We start from the raw sequence: 19698 nt of genomic DNA on the forward strand, positions 1-19698 counted from the left end.
GAGCCTTGCCCACCGTGTTCAACGCAGTCTCGACAGGAAACACATCGTGTGATGTCATTTCTTTAGGACGGCTTCCCAGTCGGTTTTTCTAGTTTTATCTGCATATCTGTGTTGACATAGACACTGGGCTTCATACAGACGAGGAGAAACCCAACCCTGCTGAATGTCCCACAGCAGCGGCCTGGTGCGGAGGGGCCTGAAGACCAGAGACACCGAGCTGTGGCCACCTGACCAGCGCGTTCCCTCCCCAGGGCGGTGGCGCCAGTTTCTGGGGCTTAATCCCAACGCCCGTGGCTAGTGCCGCCCTCCCCTTGAGGGGCCGGGGACCCACTTGGAGCGCCACGAGTATCACTGCCAAGTCTTCAGAAGCCCTATGAGAGGGGAAGGCTGAGCTCCCAGTTCTCAGATGGGGAGACTGAGGCCCAGGTCACACGGGCAGCACTGTGCGTGGGAGGCGGGAGTGAAGGCTGCACCCTCTCCCCGGGAGGCCTTCAGGAAGGACCTGGCTTAGCCGGAGACTGATGTCCAGGGCCACCGGGAGTGTCCTGTGGGAGCTGGCCCTGCACAACCTTCTTCAGCTCCCACCTTCCACCGCCCGCCGGCCCGGCACCTCCTTGGATGGATGGACTCTTGACGTCTGAGTCGTCCATGGCTCGGCCAGTCATCCTAACCTCCTGACGGCCTTTCTTCCTGTGTCCGCTGGTGCTCCGGGCTCCGAGCGAGGTTAGCGGACGACGAGCCGTCGTGGCTTCCTGTGTGTCCTGTGTGTCCTGCACCACGGCGTGGCCTGTCCGGGACGGGGCGGGGCAGGGTCCAGCCTTTCTCCAGCTGCACATTCCTTCTCTTCTCGCGGCCGCCTGCTCTTAGCCGAGAAGAGACCTGAGCTTTCGGCCGAGAGTCCCGTGGCCTTAGGAAAACGCCTTCAGCCTCTGGGCCTGAGTTCCTCCACCTGTAAACCGATGGGGGGACTGCGTGGTGCCCACCAGACACTCGCTTCGCGTCGTTCGGTTTCTCTGAAGGGAAAGCAGAGCTCCCTTGGCAAGTCCACTGAGCACCGATTGAGAAGTTTCTGTCCTCTGGGTTCTGAGATTTTAAAATAGAAAACTTTTCCCTGGGTCCATACCCCGCAGCCTCTGAGCGGCGATCTGTGGCCCTTTCTGCCCAGCGATTGGGTCATGACACGTGGACGGGAGTTCAGAGGGCGGGATGTGTGTCTCTGGTGACTGTCGGTGAGGACAGTCACTGCTGTTGGAGCTCACGGGGCAAGGCGCTCCGCCCCCTCCACGTGGGGACAGGAGCCCGGGCTCCCGGGAGCGTGAGAGCCAAGTGTCCCCCACAAGGTAGTGCGAGACCGCACGGCCACTACCCGCCCCAACTGCATTCCCAGGTGGCTCTTGCCATGGCAACCCCCCTCTGTGCGGCCAGCTCTGCTAGTGCTGCACGGAAATAAGTTTTTTAAATAGCTTCTGGTGTCCCGGGTGCAACCGGAAGCAGGGTTGGGTCTTCTCTGGGGGCACGTGTCTGAGGGTCGGTGGTTTGGGTTCGGTGGGTCAGGCTGGGGAAAAGGCGTGTGGAAGCCCTCAGTGTCTGTACATGCCCCCACTGCACCAGCCTCCCAAGCTCACACCCCAGGGAAGCCCTCTGTGCCACTAGCGTTAAATCGAAACTGTGCGAACGTGGCCAGTTTGGGGGTGGGTGCTCGCTCCGAGCGTCTGGAGGGGCTGCGTGTGGCCTGTGTTTGGCCCAGGGCTGGGCTTGGTCTGCCTCGTGCTCTCCCGCCCGCTGCGACAGTTCACGCTGACAGCCGTCCTCAGAGGTTGGCGTGAGGTTGTCTGTGGTTGACAGCTGTGGAAACTGAGGGACGGAGAGGCTAGGGAACAGCCCCCCAGGGCATGCAGCTGGTCAGGGTCGGAGGTTGGGTTCAGGGTCAGGAGAAGACGCATAGTGTGTCCAGGGACAGGCCGGATTAGAGCAGGCGTCAGCCCTGAATTGTGAGTCCCGTGAGTGGAGAAAGTTCTGGAAAAGGGCGTCCAGGTGGGGCATTGCCCTGCGTCTCTGCCTCCCCAGCTGTGAGGCTTGGGGAACTCTCTCTCCTCTCAGCCCTGCCCACGTGGCCTGGGGGGGGCCATGAGGCCACGTGGAGCGTGGGGCAGGGCTCAGTGTGGCCCCCATCCCACTGCTGCCCTCCTCTCCTCCTGCAACCAGGAGAGAGGACTGAGTTCACCGACCTGCTGCGTGTCGCAGGGCCAGGGCGCGTGGGAGACACAGCCGGCCGCGCGGCTCTGGCGCTTCTCGTGCCGCGGGCTGTGACTGCCGCTCTCCCTGCTGCCAGCATGCAAGGCCCTTGGACTCAGCTTAACAGGCCCATCTGGAAAGCCCGGGCAGGAGGCCTGCTCACGGATGGTGCCCGAGATGTGGCAGACGAAGGCCAGGGTGGACCCTGGCTCGGGGTGCCGCGTGGGGTTGTCCTGTCCAGTCCTGGAGAGGGGCCGGTCCCCAAGACTGGCTTTCTGCCTGCTTTGGGAACACGTTCACGTAGACAGGACCGGGCCGCTTCAAAACCCATTAACACACGCCAGGGGTCCCCCTGGGAGGGGGGCTCTGTGAGGTCTGGGGTCTCGCTGGGCGCAGGAACTGGAGCCAAGCCCAGGGGGTCGGGGGCAGGCTTGCCTCGTGGAGTGGGGCTCTGGGTGACCGTGTGTGCAGGGTTCAAGGAGTCCTGCTCCCCTGGCCCTCAGCCGTTCCCTGAGCATCTCCTGCCGGGGTCCCGGAGTTGGACCCTGGGGGTCCGCGGCCCTCCTTGTCTGACGACATCCATCGGTCACTTCACCAAGCTCCTGCTCGGGCCGGTACCTGGGCTGGACTCCAGGATCCGCCATCCAGCAGGGCAGCAGAGATGAGAAAGGCCAGTTCTGAGCCAGCCATCGGGTCGGGGTCTGGGATGAGAGCAGCCTTTGTGAGGCCGGGCACTGCCCGTCCTGTTCACCACCCTGTTCCCCTTCCTGAGCCACACAGCCTGGCTGCAGGCTGGCTCCGGGGTCTGTCCCCTGACGAGGGAGAGAGCTGTTGAACCGAGCACAGCAGGAAGCCTGGGACACCCGTTTCCTGTTCTTTCTTCTTCACGCTTCCTCACGTTCGTGTACTTTACTCCGGTTGTTGCGGGGGAGGTGAGCACGTATGCCCCGTGTTAGAGACGGGGAGGTAGGAGCTGGCGAGCACAGGGGGCTTCCCCATCAGGAGAGGGGCCACTCCAGGACTGGCATCTGGACAGGCTGACCCCGAGGCTGTCCCTGCCGGGACGCCAGGGTTGTACGTCCCTCCCGGGCACCCGCTCAGTGCCCCAGTTCCGGGCACAGCCGGGTCTCACCCGCTTCCTCTCCACCCAGGTCTCACGGAGCCAGACGTGCACGCACCAGGCTTCGTGCTGATCCTTGAGGCCCATCCCTTTAGCCCCCTCCCGCCCCTGCAGCGGGAACTCTTCCTGTCGTGGACCAGGAGACTGGGGACAGAGAGCAAGGGTGCCACACGTGGCTGGTGTTAGAGCCAGAACCCGAGCCCAGCCCCAAGCCCAGTCCGTCCCCACCCCGTATACAGACACCTGTCTCCTGGGCGCCTCCCACCTGCCTCGGCCACGACCGAGCTTCTCCAGGGTTTCCCAGGCTGCCCCAGGGATTCCACCGATGCAGGAAAAATGTGAAGTTATCTTTGACTTTCATGCCCCTTTTTGTCCCCCTTAAAATGCTTAGAGCTGTAACCGCAGTTATAAGGAGCTCGTTTTTTTGTTTTTTTTTTTTTGCAGTACGCGGGCCTCTCACCGCTGCGGCCCCTCCCGCTGCGGAGCACAGGCTCAGCGGCCATGGCTCACGGGCCCAGCCGCTCTGCGGCATGTGGGATCTTCCCGGACCGGGGCACAAACCCGTGTCCCCTGCATCGGCAGGCGGACCCTCAACCACTGCGCCACCGGGGACGCCCAGGAGCTCATTTATCTCGACAAAAGTGTGGCTCTAAGCTATCCGGTGCTTGTGAAATAGTCTCTGAGATGATTGTTTCTGCCGGTATCGATAAATCCCAACACGGAGCAGAGAGGTCAGGCCCTGCCAGATAAAATGTCTCTTCGGCTTGTTAATTAAAGGTTTATAAGGATGTGGAAAAACGCGCTCTGGGGTAAGCCTTGGAGCGAAGAGAAGCAAATAGACGGCGATCACAGGATGGATGGACAGGGGCTGGAGGGGGGCTTTGGTGTTCCCGGAAGGAACCCACGGTTCCCAGAAGCGGGGCGGCGGAGGGACCCTGCTCAGCAGCCTCTTTGTAGCAAACTCCTCCCCAAAGCCTGGGACTTCGGCCTTTGACCCAGGGAGTCATCCGTTCTTCCGTGTTCCTCCTGCTGCTGTGGCACAGAGGGCGCCCCACACACGGTAAGGTGCTCCTTAAAGAGCCGTCGGCCACCCCGCGTCCCTGGCAGTAGTATAAATGCCAGCCGTCGGGTTGGAGTCAGGCACTATTTTAGTTCATGGAGTCAGCAAGTGAACCACCTTTGTGCTGTGAACATCCCGCAGGCGTTCGGTATTTCCCCCGTGGCGGGTCCTGTTTCTTTCTTGGTAACTGAGTATTTGAGAACGAGGTCAAAGTGAAGCTCCCCCTATCTTCCCCCCCTACCCACTCTGACCTCGGGGGCTCTGCCCCCCCAGGAGCCTCCACCCACCCCTCCCTCTCGTGGTCCCCTCCCTCCTCCTCCCTGATTGCAAATTTCTAAGGTGTGTAGAGATGTCCCCCGTGTCCCAAGTCAGGAGAGAGGACTGAGCGCCGACCTGCAGTGAAGGCTTAGAACCACAGACGGTGGCATCCGCAAGACACACGGACCAGAGCAAAAGAGGTACCCAGAGAAGAATCCATATGGAAACACACAGGACACAGGCGCCCACGTGGATGCCGGAGAATGGAGTAGCTGGTACGAAAACACACCCGGAAACGGACACACAGCAACCCTCACGCCTTTCCGTGCAGAGACACACGGACTGGAAAACCACACAGACGGCACACACCCCTCGTCTGGAGGGCTTGACTGGGCATCTTAGCCAGAAGGGAGTCCCCAGGGAAAGCAGCTTTGTGCCTGTTCCCTGGCTCCTGTAGGTGTTGGGCATGGATTTGCCCTTGTGTTCCCGGGGCCCTGGAATCTTCTGGCTACCCGTCACCCGCGCAGGAACCCCTGCACCCAGGGGACCACACAGCTCCGCTCACTGATGGAGGGAAGTGCCCGTGTGGGCCTTTCATCACAGAACCTGCTGGACGGACAGGCCAGCTTCCTCTCATCCTGTGGTCCCCAGGTTGATGGAATCGTCTGGAAGCTTGTCAGTCAAATGGTGCTCCCTTCGTGCCTGCCTCTCACCTGCCCAGGTCTGGGCCGGGGCCCAGGGGTTGTGATGCCGATGAGACCGCAGGTCCAGGGGAGGGAGAGGGCACAGCCTTCTACGCGCATCCCTTTGCAGAAGGCGGGCATTGGGCAGGGCTCCCAAGCGGTGCTGGAGAGCGACTGGAAGCGGCGCTGTGGATTGAGACGCTTCCTCTTAAAGTGACCGCGTCTGTTTGGGTGCTCGCTGCATTGCATTTAAGCTCTGTTCCGGCAAATGTCCACAGGGACTTTCCAGTTAAATGTGGATAATTTGGCTTCATGCAGAGGCAAGCAGCTGGCCGGAAGGACGGGAGCCTCAGAGCTTCGCCCACTTTAGGGCAGGTGGAAAATTCCAGAGGAGGGAGGAGCCACCCCATCATAATCCGGAGAAGCAGCTCTGTGGGTTGTGGGGCTCTGCTGTGTCATTTGGAGAAGGACGACGCTCATTCCAGGGACAGAGAGCTACAAGGGGGGAAGTAGGGGTGTGCAAGATGTTTGACATAGGTCTACACCTGTGAAACCATCACCGGAATCAAGATAGTAAACACACCCTTGACCCTCAAAAATTTCGCTGTGTCTTTGATCCCTTCCTCCGATCCCCTCATCTCCACACAACCTCTGATCCCTTTAGATGAGTTTGCATTTTCTGGAATTTCATATAACTGGCATCATACAATAATAAGTCCTTTTTTTTGTCCTGCTCCATTCAGCAAGATTACTTTGAGATTCATCCCCGTTGTGTGTATCAATTGCTTATTCCTTTCTTATTTCTGAGTCATAGTCCATTGGGCGGATTTGCCACAGTTTGTTCATCTGTGGACCTGTTGATGAACATCTGGGCTGTTTCCAGTTGGGGCGATCGCAAGCAGAGGTGCTGCGAACTGCTCTGGAACAAGCCTCTGTGTGGGCGTGTGCTTTCATGTCTCTTGGGTAACGCCTAGGGGTAGAATGTTTTAGCTGGGACTGCTATATCAAAATACCACCCGCTGGGGGTGGGGCGGGGCTTCAACAACAGACATTCATTTCTCACAGTTCTGGAAGCTGGGAGGTCCAGGATCAAGGTGCTGGCTGATTTGGTTTGCAGTGCAGACCCTCTTCCTGATTTGCAGATGGATGCTGTCTTTGCCCATTCGGGCTGCTGTAACAAAATACCACAGACCGGGTGGTTACTGTAAACAGAAGTTTATTGCTCACAGTTCTGGAGGCCAGAAGTTGGAGATCAGGGTTGCCAGCATGGTCAGATGAGGGCTCTCTTTCCGGCTGCAGACTTCTTGGTGTATTCTTGCCTGGGGGAAGGAGCTAAGAGTCTCTGCAGGGCTTCCCTGGTGGCGCAGTGGTTGAGAATCTGCCTGCTAATGCAGGGGACACAGGTCCGAGCCCTGGTCTGGGAAGATCCCACATGCCGCGGAGCAACTGGGCCCGTGGGCCACAACTACTGAGCCTGCGCGTCTGGAGCCTGTGCTCCGCAACAAGAGAGGCCACGACAGTGAGAGGCCCGCGCACCGCGATGAAGAGTGGCCCCCGCTTGCCACAACTAGAGAAAGCCCTCGCACAGAGACGAAGACCCAACACAGCCAAAAATAAAAATAAATAAATTAAAAGAAGGCTCAACATTTAAAAAAGAAAAGTCTCTGCAGCCTTTTTTATAGGCACGAGTCCCATTCGTATCATCAGGATTCCCCCCTCCTGGCTTAAGCACCTCCCAAAGGCCCTGCCTTCTAACACCATCACATTGAGAGTGAGGATCCCAACAAGCGAATTTTAGGGGGACACAAACATTTAAACCATGGCAGACTCCTTGCTGTGTCCTCACGTGGCAGAGAGAGAGGGGAAGCAAGCCCTCTTAGGTTTGTCCTGATGAAGGCACTAATCCCATCGTGAGGACCCCACCCTCATGACCTGATCACCCGCAGAGGCTCCGTCTCCAAAAGCATCACACTGGGGATTAGCGTTTCAACATACACGTTCTGGGGGGACGGACATCAGCACTCAGTCCATAGCAGTAAATGTATGTTTCACTTTCTACGAAACTGTCGGACTGTTCCAGTGCGATTGCACTGCTTTACGTTCCCAAGAGTAGTGCGTGCACCTCACCAGCTCTGGACTCGGTCAGCCTGTTTTATTGTAGCCGTCTGAATGGGTGCATAGTGGTGTCTTACTGTGGTTTAATTCGCATTTCCCTAACGAATGATGTTTAGTAGCTCTTCATTTGCTTATTTGTCATCAGCATATCTTTTTTAGTGATGTGTTCTGTTCAAATCAGTTTTTAATTGGGTTGTTTGTTTTCCAGTTATTGGGTTTTGACAGTTGTTTTATACATTCTGGATACAAGTCTTTTATCAGATAGGTAATTTGCACATGTTTTTTTCCCAGTCTGTGGCTCGTTTTTTCATTCTTTTAACACTGTCTCTCCAGCTCAGGAGTTTTTAATTTTTCGAAGTCTAGTGTATTAATTTGTCCTTATATGGATCATGCTTTTGGTGTTGTATCCAAGACACTGTGCCTAACCCGCAGCCCCAAAGACTTTCTCCTGTGTTTTCTCCTAGAAATTTTACAGTTTTAGGCTTTACATTTAGGTCTCTGATCCATTTGGGTTTTTTAAAAATCTGTGAGACGTATGGATTAGTTACGTCTCGTTTGTTTTTAACATACGAGTATCTACTTGTTCCAACACCATTTGTGAAACTATTGTCCTTTCTCCACTATGTTAATGGAGTTTGCAGCCTTTGCTGAAAAATCAATTGACCATATATGTTTGAGTCTATTTTTGGACTCTCTTCAGTTCCATTGATCTATTATTTGCATAACTTAACACCTATACCACACTGTCTCGATTACTATAGCTTTATAATAGGTCTTAAAGTTGGGAAATATAAGTCCTTCACTTTGTTTGTTTGATGTTGTTTTTTGTTTGTTTCAAGTTGTTTTGGCTATTCTGGGTCCTTTGCATTTCCACATGCATTTAAAAAGGACCTTGTCATTTTCTACCCTTTTTGGGGTGAATTTTGATGGAGGCTGTATTGAAGCCATAGGTCGATTTGGGGAGCATTTACATCTTAATAACACTGGTCTCTGATCCGTGGTTATGGTATGTCTCTCTCTTTATGCAGGTATTTTTAAAATTCCTCTCATCAGTGTTCGAAAGTTCTCAGTGTATAGCTCTTATACAGCTATTGTCGTATGTATCCCTAAGTGTTCCTCATTTCTTGATGCTGTTGCAAATGGCATGTAAACATTTTTTAAATTTCTAAGTGTTCGTGCTAGTATATAGAAATACAGTTGCTTTTTGTATGTTGAACTTGTATCCTACAACCTCAGTAAGCTCAATTATTAGTTCTAACAACCTTTTTTTGTACATTCTGTCAGATTTTCTCCATAGTTGCTACTGCCATCTGCAGAGACAGTTTTATTTCTTCTTCCTAATCTGAAGGCCTTTTATTTCTTTTTCTTACCTTATTGCACTGGCTAGGACTTCTAGTCCAATGGGAACAGGAGTGGTAAGAGAACATCCCTACCTCATCCCTGATCTCCGTGGAAAAACATTCATCATTAAGTATGATGGTAGCTGTTCATTTTTTATAGATGCCTTTTATCAGGTTAAGAAGTTACTTTCTCTTCCTAGTTTGCTGAAATTTTTTATCATGAATGGATGTTGAATTTTGTTCAATGCTTTCTCTGCATACATTGAGATAACCATATCATTTTTTTCTGACTGATTTTCACATGGTGATGCAGCCTTGCATTCCTGGGATGAGTTCAACTTATTCAAGATGTATTATCCTTCATATTATTGCTGGGGTTGACTTGCTGACACTTCGTTAAGAATTTTGGCTTCTGAGTTCAAGAGAGAACCTCTCTGGTTTGGCTGGCCCCAAGTGAGAGATGCCTCTCCCCATCAGGCAGGCTCATGGGGTACAAACGTGGCCATGTGGAACCTCCCCTTCATCAGCTGTAGGTAGTGTTGATTCCTAGAAAAGGGACCTTAGGCAAACGGGCACCCCAAAACACATCCTCTGTATTTGTGTGGGCCTGGAGTCCCTGGGAGTGTGTCATCTCCCATCTCCACACCCTGAATGTCCACCCTGCTGCAGATGTGGCCATCCCATCATGCATTGGAAAGAGCCCTGACCCGGAGGCTGAGATTTGAGGGTGTGTTGGGGTGAGCCCTGGTCATGGCCCCTCCTGAGTTAGCACAGTGGGGACATATATCAAGGGCCCAAAATAGTCCTACCTTTTAAAATTTCTACCCATTGATGGACTTCCCTGGAGGTGCAGTGGTTAAGAATCTGCCTGCCAGTGCAGGGGACACGGGTTCAATCCCTGGTCTGGGAAGATCCCACATGCTGTGGAGCAGCTAAGCCCATGTGCCACAACTACTAAGCCTGTGCTCTAGAGCCCGTGAGCCACAACTACTGAGCCCAAGTGCCACAACTACTGAAGCCTGTGCACCCTAGAGCCTGTGAGCTGAAACTACTGAGCCCACGTGCTGCAACTACTGAGGCCCACACGCCCAGAGCCCGTGCTCCGCAACAAGAGAAGCCACCGCATTGAGAAGCCCCTGCTCACTGCAACTAGAAAAAAGGCCGCGTGCAGCAGCAAAGACCCAATGCAGACTAAATAACTAACTAATTAAATAAATAAAATCCCTACCCATTGATTCCTGTTTTCAGACCCTGTGCTACAGAAACACTTTGTGACGTGGAAATGGCTTTATCCATCGAGATGTATATTGCACCACTGTTTATTAATCAGAAAAGGATGGGAATAAAACCCAAATTCCTAGGAGGATGGGATTGGCTGAGGAAATAGCATTGATGTCTGCTGAATGAAAGACTCTATAACCATTAAAGGGTGATTTATGGAGATTGTAACAACTTCAGGAAACCTTACATGTGTCCTTAAGTACAAGTAGAAAAACAGGTTACACATCACATTCTGTTTGGTGTGAGTGGTGCTGGGTCTTTGGGTAAAATGAGAGTGGATTCCACTCTGGGGAAATGAGAAAAGACAAGTCCAGGGAAACTGGGAAGGAAGGAAGCTCCAAGTTTAGCATGATTTTTTTTCTTAATTAACCTTCGCTGGTTCTTATTAGTAGCCTCCTTTATTTTGTCAAGATATACATCATGTTTACTAAATAACCTGTCCTGAAATTTGACAGGATTACTGAGGTCACAACTATAGGCAGATTGAGCTGTGTGTGCTTAAGGTGATATTTATAAATCTAATAAACTCCTTATTCTCCCTTCTCTGTCTTCCCTGCTCTATTCTCTCTCCCTCTTCTCTGTCTCTCAGACTCTCTCCTTCCTTCATTTTCTTTCTGCCCCTTCCTTCCTCCTTTTCACTTTGCATGTTTGTATGTTCATAGGTCAAATAAAATAACAAAAAATGTTTGCAGGGAATCAATAAGAAAAAAAACAAACAGGTTACAGAATTCCATGTACAGCTATAGAGAAAACGTACTTAAAAGGAAGCTAATGTGAGACAGTGATAGTTTTCTGGGGATGTCATTCTCTTTCTTTTTCTGGTTTCCAAAATTTCTTGCATGTTACATACTACTTTTGTGATTTAAGAGCTTACCATTAGGGCTTCCCTGGTGGCACAGTGGTTGAGAGTCCGCCTGCCGATGCAGGGGACACGGGTTTGTGCCCCAGTCCGGGAGGATCCCACATGCCGCGGAGCGGCTGGGCCCATGAGCCATGGCCACTGAGCCTGCGCGTCCAGAGCCTGTGCTCTGCGACGGGAGAGGCCACAACAGTGAGAGGCCCGCGTACCGCAAAAAAAAAAAAAAAAAAAAAAAAGCTTACCATTAAGAGAGAGGAGAGCAGAGCAGAGTTCGCTGTCTCCAAGGCACCCCTGCGCCGCCAGGCTGGGGAGAGTCGCCGGGTGCTGGCCGGGTGGGGTCGCGTGAGTCCCGGTGCCGTGTCCTGTCTCAGTGCTGCCCTCCTCTTGTCTTCCAGGCTTTGGGAACCATCACTGCAGTGCCTGTCACAGGTCCTCAGGTGAGCTCCTTGCAGAGGTTGGCCGGGCAAGGAGCGGCAGTGCTACCTCAGGTAAGCAGCCTGCGGGTGGGCCCCGGGCTGTCTGTCTGTCTGTCCACAGCCCCTCAGCAGTGAGGTTTAGGTGAGCCCTGAGCTGGGTGTGACGTCGTGGGAGTCCCTTTCCTCTCCTGCCTCCTCTGCCTGCCCTTCAGAGGAGATGTTTGGACGAGACCCAGTTTTTCACACAGTGAGGAATTGAGAAATCAATTTAGTGGGTCATGACCAGGATTTTTTTTTAATGGAATAAACTAGGCTGGACTAGAAGACAGCAGAAAATACCAAGATGCGTCATAAGCATTTTTTTGTGAACAATTTGTTTCTGGACTGGATCACGACGTAATGGAGATTTTTTTAATATAAATTTATTGACTGATTGATTGATTATTTTTGGCTGCATTGGGTCTTCGTTGCTGCACGCGGGCTTTCTCTAGCTGTGATGAACGGGAGCTGCTCTGCGTTGCGGTGCGCGGGCTTCTTGTTGCAGTGGCTTCTCTTGTTGCGGAGCACGGGCTCTAGGCATGCAGGCTCAGTAGTTGTGGCACGTGGGCTCAGTAGTTGTGGCTCGCAGGCTCAGTAGTTGTGGCTCGCAGGCTCTAGAGCACAGACTCAGTAGTTGTGGTGCACGGGCTTAGTTGCTCCGCAGCACGTGGGGTCTTCCCAGTCCAAGGCTCGAACCCGTGTCCCCTGCATAGCAGGCAGATTCTTAACCACTGCGCCACCAGGGAAGTCCTAATGGAGATCTTTGAATATGGGTCACAGTCAAAAAAGTGTTAGAAGCTCTGGACAAAAGGGTGCATTTCAGGAGACCGTGCAGACGCCAGGCCTTGGGCCTGGGTTCCAGCCGGGGTCCCCCGCTGGGCCCTGCACTTTGGGCAAGTCACCTGGGCTGCGTCTCCTCGTCTGCAGAGAGGGTGGTGCCAGTGCCTCCCTGGCGGCCGTGAGGACTGAATCGGGGCACAAAGCCTTTGTAGCCGGGCCTGGTCTGGAGCAGAAGCCTGCTGGGTACCGCCCAGTACGCAGCTTTGCGGGGCACCTGCTGCTGAGCTGCGAGGGGCTGCCGGCTGCACAGGCGACAACGGCTCCTGCCTGTCCTGGGGCCGCAGGCCTGGGCCGATGCCCCCAGCTCGAGGACAGTGAGCGGCGGCCGCCCTGGGCCCGCTGGTCCTTGTGGCAGCCTCGCTGAATGCCCACCTGTGCTGAATCAGACAGGATCCTGTCCCCAAGAGGCTCAGATTCCAGGAGGGGGACAGACAAGGAGCCAGACGATTTGAACCCAGAGTGATTGGCCTGAGTCAGAAGGAGTCACGGGGGCTATGGGAGCCTCGAGGAGGCTCATAGCCTGCCTGGGGGTCAGGGAGGGCTTCCTGGAGGAGATGGTGCTAGAAGCAGGGCTCCGAGGGTAGGAAGTCTTGGTAGTCCAAGGTGGAGGCAGGCCTCAGGGGACAAGCACCCCAGAAGGATACTGGAGCATGTGGACACGGGGGTGAGAAAAGGAGGCAGGTGGCAGTGGGGAGACCAGAACCGCAGGCCTGGAGGCACTGGAAGGGGAAGTGGGAGCAGGCATAGCTCTGGAGACGTCAGCAGAGGCCTTCTGGGGGCCTTGGATGTGGAGTAATGGAGCTGCGCTTTACCTGTCCGTGACTTAATGGCCGTGGGGAGCTACGGAAGGCTTTTGAGCAAGGGAGGGTCAGGACTGGGGCTCCAAGGAAAGGCTTCTGCTCAAGGCCAGTGCTGTCTTCCTAGGAGTTTTCACTCCCACGTACATCCCTCAACTGTAAAAGTCCAAGGGCCACCTCTCCCTCTGCCCCAATATATGCGCGCGTGCACACACACACACACACACACGCACACACCCGCGACCAGAGCCCCCAGGCCAGTCAGTGCACGCCCAGGACCCGGGCAGCCTTGGCAGGTCCATGGTTTCTCCGCTGCCGTCTCCTCACCTCTAACGTGGGAGTCCCTGACCAGGTCATGTCTGTGCCCCTGTCATCTGCCATGGCTGTCATCACCCCGTCTGTGTGTCTGTCTGACCGTGCCACTGTCCCTCCCTCCCCAGGTTAGGCCAAAGACTCTGATTCCAGACAGCCTCCCCGTCACCCCGGGCCGGGACCGGCCACCCAAGCAGCCCCCAACCTTCCAGAAGGCCACCGTGGTCAGTATCAAGAACCCCAGCCCAGCCCTCCCCACTGCCAACAACACCGTGAGCCATGTGCCAACGCCCGGCAGCCAGCCCCGAGCCCTCGCCGAGCCTGCCACCGTCACCTCTCCTCTGAGCAGTGCCGGGGTGGCCTACGCCCTCATCTCCACCGCCCCCAGCAATGCCACCGCCATGGCCCCCAGCACCGCCGTGTCCGTGGTCAGCGACAGCGTCAAAGTCCAGCCCCTCCTCATCAGTGCCGACAACCAGGTGAGGGCGCCCGCGGGCAGGCTCCCCAAGGGGCCAGGTGAAGGGGGCCCGGGCAGTATGAATGACCGGATGGCGGAACGATTAGGTGGCCAAAGGAATGGATGGAGTGTGAACAGAGGACTGAATGAACAGCGTGGGAATGAACAATAAGTGAATGAATCAGTGCATAAATGGGGGGTGGGGGTGGGGCGTGTACAAATGAATGAATGAGTCAGTGGTAGAATGAACGGTGTGTGAATGAGGGTGTGGATGAATGAGTGAATTGGCGTGGGAATAATGGGGGTACAAGGGAATGAATATGTGGACAAAAGACTGTGTGGCTGAATGAATTAATACCAGTAGGAAAAGAATGATTGGTCGATGGATGAATTACTTCACTTGTTGGAATAATTAATTAATAAAACGTGTGGCCAAGTGGACCACTGGAAGAGTCTCTGCCAATGGAGGGAGATAGTCAAGGACTTTTTGGACCCCGGGTGCCTGAACGGAATATCTATGATTTGTTGCCAAGATTTAAAACTAAAACTAAAATCCTCTTCCTGTTCCCGTCTGAGCTCCTTGATGATGTGTGAGGTGTTTGGGGCTGCATAGGAGGTTCCATTTCCTCTCTTTGGTCTCTTTTCCTCTGTTTCCAATTCAGGGGTCCACCAGGCTGCCCCTCTCTTGCTTATGGCCCGTGTCCCCTATTTCCCAGCCCTAGCGTCAGCCACTTTCCTGCAGCCGTATGTTATTGCACTCAGTACATTTCTGGGTATGTTTTTGAGCTCTCCCACTTATGGACAGTATCCCCAAGGATTCTCCAAGCCTAAAGAGTTATCGCCAGCCAGGGTCGGATGGCAAGTTCCAGTGAGGAAACGCGCACCCCAGGATGGGACCTGGTCCAGAGGGGGAGCTTAGCAGACGTTTGTTGGTTGAGTGTGCTTGTTTCACTGCAACCTCGCTAGCATCCAGTGTTGTCATTTTTAAATGCTTTTTGCTCCTTTAGTTGATGCAGACAGATGCTGGTCATTGAAAGCGGAATTCCTTTGGTTAGTATTGAACTTGAAGGTTTCCCAGTACTTTTCAAGAATCCTGTCTCCTTCCATGTGACTCATCTGAGGGTATTCTTTGCCCCTTTTTCTGGGGGGATCTTACTGTTTTCTTCCCATGGATATAAAAAGGGAGCATTTTTTTCCATCCAGAGAATTCTGGGATTTCAAAATTATGTTACAAAGAAGAACAAAGTCCTTTCCCTTAAGCCAGCAGAAAAATGGGATGCATTTTCTCTTCATGTGTAAGAGGTTCAAATTCACAAGTCACAGAAAAAGAAAAAAAAAAAGTCTGCTGCAAGTATCCGAGGAAACAATTCACAAGTCACTATGTGTTCTTAGGAGGGAAAAACAGTTCGAGTCACTCCTGGTTGAGGCCAGACCCAGGGCTGCTCCTGGTAGATTCTTTCACCTAGATCCATGAAAAAGATAACGATTCTTTCCCAGTTCAATGTCCAAAAACATAAATAAGCTAGATGATTCACAGGTGAAGGCGATTGTGGCCTAGGGAGAGGCCGGGCAGCAGAAGTCAATCTCAGACTTCTCAGCTCCAGGCACCTCACCCCAACCAATGAGCCCTGAGCCCCATGAGGACCGCTGGATCGGGGCTGCTCTGCCTGATGCTGAGTGGGGTCTAGACTCCCCTCCCCCTCTCCATCCCCCCAGGATTGGCAGGACCCCTCAGAGTGAGCAAAACGGGACCTCCTTTCTCCCACCTGCCCGAACCCCCAGGCCAGGTTTGAGCACCTCGGAAACAGTGGCCTGGGGAGGGGGGAGCAGGGCAGGCAGCCAGACAGACCCGGGAAGGGTCCCAGCCCCTCTGCTACCTAACCTGATGAGCTCAGGCAGGGAGCAGTTCTGAGCCCTCTCAGCCTCAGTTTTCCTGCATGTGAACTGGGGAGAAAGAAACCAACCTGCCTTGAGTGTTCCTTCCGCCTGAATCTTCACAGCCTGCCTGGAAGTAGGTATTGCGAAGGTGTTACTGATAAGGAAGCTGAGGCTCAGAGATGTGAAGTGACCTCCCCGAGGCCACACAGCCGGGAGCCAGTAGCACAGGATTGGACCCAGGCCTTCTGGTTCCTAAACCAGGACCGTTTCTCGTGCAGACTCTCCTTAGGGTGCAGGCACCCCGTGGACTGGAGAGGTGGGTGCAAGCCTCCTCGTTCCTCTGTGATACCGCCGTTCGAGGCCCCGTGCCCGTCTGGGGCGGACACACCTGGCCCTGGGCTCTGTGGGCCTGCCCTCCCTGGGCCCTCCCGTTCCCCCCTCACCCCTCTGCCCCGTCCCCAGGTCATCATCATTCAGCCTCAAGTGCAGACGCAGCCCGAGAGCACGGCGGAGTCGCGGCCGCCCACAGAGGAGCCATCTCAGGGAGCTCAGGCCACCAAAAAGAAGAAGGAAGACCGGCCCCCGAGCCAGGAGAACCCCGAGGTGGGTGGCTGTGGTCTGGGGGCCGCTGTAGGACACGGCTGCCCAGGGAGTGGGGACGGGCCTCACCCCGACAAGCCCAGAGCACAGCCGCCCTGGGCCGTGGGAGCTCCAGGCAGCACTGGCCCAGTGAGCTGAGGTCTCAGCCGTTGTGTGTCCGGGATTTGCTGGCTAAGCGGCAGCGTGGGGCAGTGGTTAGCACCAGCCGTAGACCAGACCGCCTGGATTTGCATCGCAGCGCAGGTGTGGCGGGGTGCGCGGGGGTGGGGAGCAGATCGCGTCCGTTTCCTCAGCTGTGAGGACGGCACGGATGAGTCTGCCTTCCTGGCGGCGTCTTTGGGAGGATCTCGTGAGTCAGTGTCTGCCGAGGCCCCAGAACAGTGCCTGGGCACTGCTGGCTGTGACCCACCACCCCAAGCCCCCGCTGTCCCCACCCGTCCCCCTGTCCTCAGGACCCTCCGTCCAGGGGACAGCGCTGCTCTTGGCACATGTGGCCCTAAAGCAGCCCTGCTCCTCCCTCCACCCCACTGTTCACTGAATGTCTGAAGGTGGCACGGCAGGACCCTGAAGGCCTTAAACGTCAGCTCTTTGTGGGATTTTTGGTCACAGCAAGCGACATCCTTGTGTTCCTGCTTGCATCCTCAGCCGTCCTGGGCCCAGATCACCACCCCCTGGGCCTTTCTCCATGTGACTGCCCCTGCTTAGCCCCCATTTCTCTCCCTATTGACTGCTTTATCTTAAAAGATTCCCTTCAGAAACCATCTCCTCCAGGCAGCCTTCCCAGACCACCCATCCCCAGCAGGCAGAAGAGATCCCTCTGGGCTCCTCCCGTTCCTTCTGATTCTTTTTATCAAAGTGCTGTCATCCAAAGAAGTCATTCATCCATTCATTTATTTGTCAATCATGTCTTAGCCTTTGCTGCAGGCCAGGCTCTGGGCTGAGGGTGGGGACACTGAGACGGGGCAGATGTAGTTTGTCCCGGCTCTAGGGAAACTCACTCCTACTGGCAGACACAGGCACGGCCACTAGGACTTGAACTTGGGTTAAAAAATTGTCAGGTGTCATCAGAGAGTTACAGATTCTGAGCTGTGGGAGACCCAGGGAGAGGGAGAGAGCCGTGTTTCCATCTGGAAGGACTGCAGAAGGCCTTGCAAGGGAGGGGCACAATCGAAGGGACCAGGGGAACAGGTAGGGTTTCAGTAAAAGAGCAAGAGGCAGGGGGAGGGCACTGCCGGGGCAGAAGGGAAAGGACTCAGCACTCCCAGGAAAGTCAGCTGGTCTGTTTGGACCGTGGGTAGCACGTGTGCCTGAGAATGTCTAGACGTGGGGTTACAGATGGACATCGGAGCCCAGTTCTGGAAGACCCGATGCACACTGCTCAGGTGGGACTTGATTCCTTGGGTAGTGGGGAGCCATGGAGTATCTTTGAGCAGGAGAGTGACTTGGCTATCGTCCTTTGACATGTCTAGAAAGCCTGCTGGGAATTCATAGAGTCGACCACTCACCGAGGCTGAGATGGAGCCAGTCTCCTCTGTGGCTTCAGGCCCAGTTTTGTCTCAAGAGAGACAACCCATTCCATTTGGTGGCAATGTATGAGCTCCTACCGTGTGCGGGGTGAGGCCTGGGGCCAGCTCGCAGCTCAGGCTCCCATGAGCACCCTTCTGTCCTCCCATGAGGTTTGCTGCACCCTTAATTTTTGGGAAGGTTTTCTGGGTACATTCTCTTTATTCTTTCAAAGTATATCTTAGTCAATTATTGTGCATTTATACAATTAGTATAATTACAGCTAATTACATAATTAGTGTAAATACGTGTAATGACTTAAATAGAACTTGCAATTACAATACGTCCTGGTGTAAAAATCCTTATTAAAGTTGCTTTCAGAAGAGGGCTGGGAGCGGTCGTGCTGCACAGACACGGGTTTCGTGGCGGCCTTTGAACCTGTTCATGAAGGATCTAAGTCAGGAGCACTTGAGGCCAGAGCAGCAGCTGCCCCAGAAACGTCACCAGCTGAGCCAGGCGCAGGCTCAGGGGTCCTGGGGTGGGGCGTGGATTTGGGGTAAAGAGACACTGACGTTTGTTTGTAAGGCTCAGCTGTACGGTGGCTTCTGGGGTAGCGGCTGTCGAGGTCCCAGTGTCCATACATCCCACACGCACAGCACCTCTGAGCCCGCAGGCGCCTGTGAGATGAGATGAGATGACAGTGCCCACCCGAGACATCGAAGGGACCCGCGCAGTGAGCCCACCTCCCTGCCGAGTGAGCCTTCGTAGCTAACTGTGCTTCCTCCCCTTTTCTCCTGCATCCTCCCAGCAGCTCTGCGAAGCAGGTGGGGCAGGAGTTACAGTGTTCATCGTACAAACGAGGAGGCGGGCTGAGAGAGGCCAGCGTGTCCGCCACTCGACCCAGACAGAACCAGGGCTCCAGACTCCTGCCCCAGGCCCCATAGTCTCCTTCCTGTCCCAAGTCCTCTGCCTTCTTTAGGACAGAGCCTGGCCTTTTCTGTGCTACTCATTATTCTGGCCTCGGGCAGCATCTGTCCAAGCTGGTCACCCTCAGATTAGCACGTGCCCTGTGGAATGACAGCCAGAGCAGGAGTTCCAGCCCTGTTCCAGCCCTGCCACACGCCAGCCCCGGCCGCCTCTCTGGGCAAGACCCGTGCACACAGATGCTCCCTCCTTCCACGCCATCCCTGCTGCCACAGCCCCGGTTCCTGCCCCGGCCCTGCCCAGGCTCCCAGCCCCTAGATGGGTTCTTCCCTGCAGCTAGAAGGATCTTTCTGCAATTCAGAAATAACCAGGTCACCCGTCTTCTTTTCAAAAAAATTCTTCCATTTAGAATTTATTGAGATGCAATTGGCATATTACATGGTATAAGTTCAAGGTGTGTAACATAATGATTTGATATATGTATATATTGCAAAATGATCACCAGGGTAATTGTAGTTAACATACCCATCACCTCACATGGTTATTTATTTTTTGTGTGATGAGCACTTTTAAAATCTACTCTCCTAGCAACTTTCAAATTTACAAGACAGTATTGTTAACTTCAGTCCAGTGCTGTACGGTACTTATTATCATATAGCTGGAAATTTGTAGCTTTTGACTTACCTTCACCCATTTCCCCCAAGCTCCACCCCCTGTCACTGGCAACCACCAATTTGTTCTCTGTTGCCAAGAGTTGACTTTTTTTAAGATTCCATGTATAGGTGAAATCATAGAGCATTTGTGTTTCTCTGGTTGCCTTATTTCTTTCAGCGTAATGCCTTCAAGTTTCATCCACGTCATCAAAAATGGCAGGGTCTCCTCAATTTTGTATTGGTCACCCCCTTTCTTGAAAGCCATCGGAGCACAGCCCCCATTAGTATGGCTTTGAGTTCTCGCTTGAACCATACCTCTCTGCTGCAA

At 54.2% G+C, this 19698-nt stretch overlaps 1 protein-coding gene across 1 annotated transcript in view; it reads left to right on the forward strand.

Moving 5' to 3' along the window:
• The window catches only part of PHF21B (PHD finger protein 21B), a 97505-nt gene that overhangs the window by 60176 nt on the left and 17631 nt on the right, over positions 1–19698 (forward strand). Inside the window, exons 3-5 of the mRNA XM_060164690.1 lie at positions 11347–11439; positions 13484–13834; positions 16153–16293. Coding sequence (XP_060020673.1) covers positions 11347–11439; positions 13484–13834; positions 16153–16293 — 585 coding nt within the window. The remainder of the gene's footprint in view (positions 1–11346; positions 11440–13483; positions 13835–16152; positions 16294–19698) is intronic.

The sequence above is a fragment of the Lagenorhynchus albirostris genome, chromosome 11 (assembly GCF_949774975.1).
Source record: "Lagenorhynchus albirostris chromosome 11, mLagAlb1.1, whole genome shotgun sequence".
Lineage (NCBI taxonomy): Eukaryota > Metazoa > Chordata > Mammalia > Artiodactyla > Delphinidae > Lagenorhynchus > Lagenorhynchus albirostris.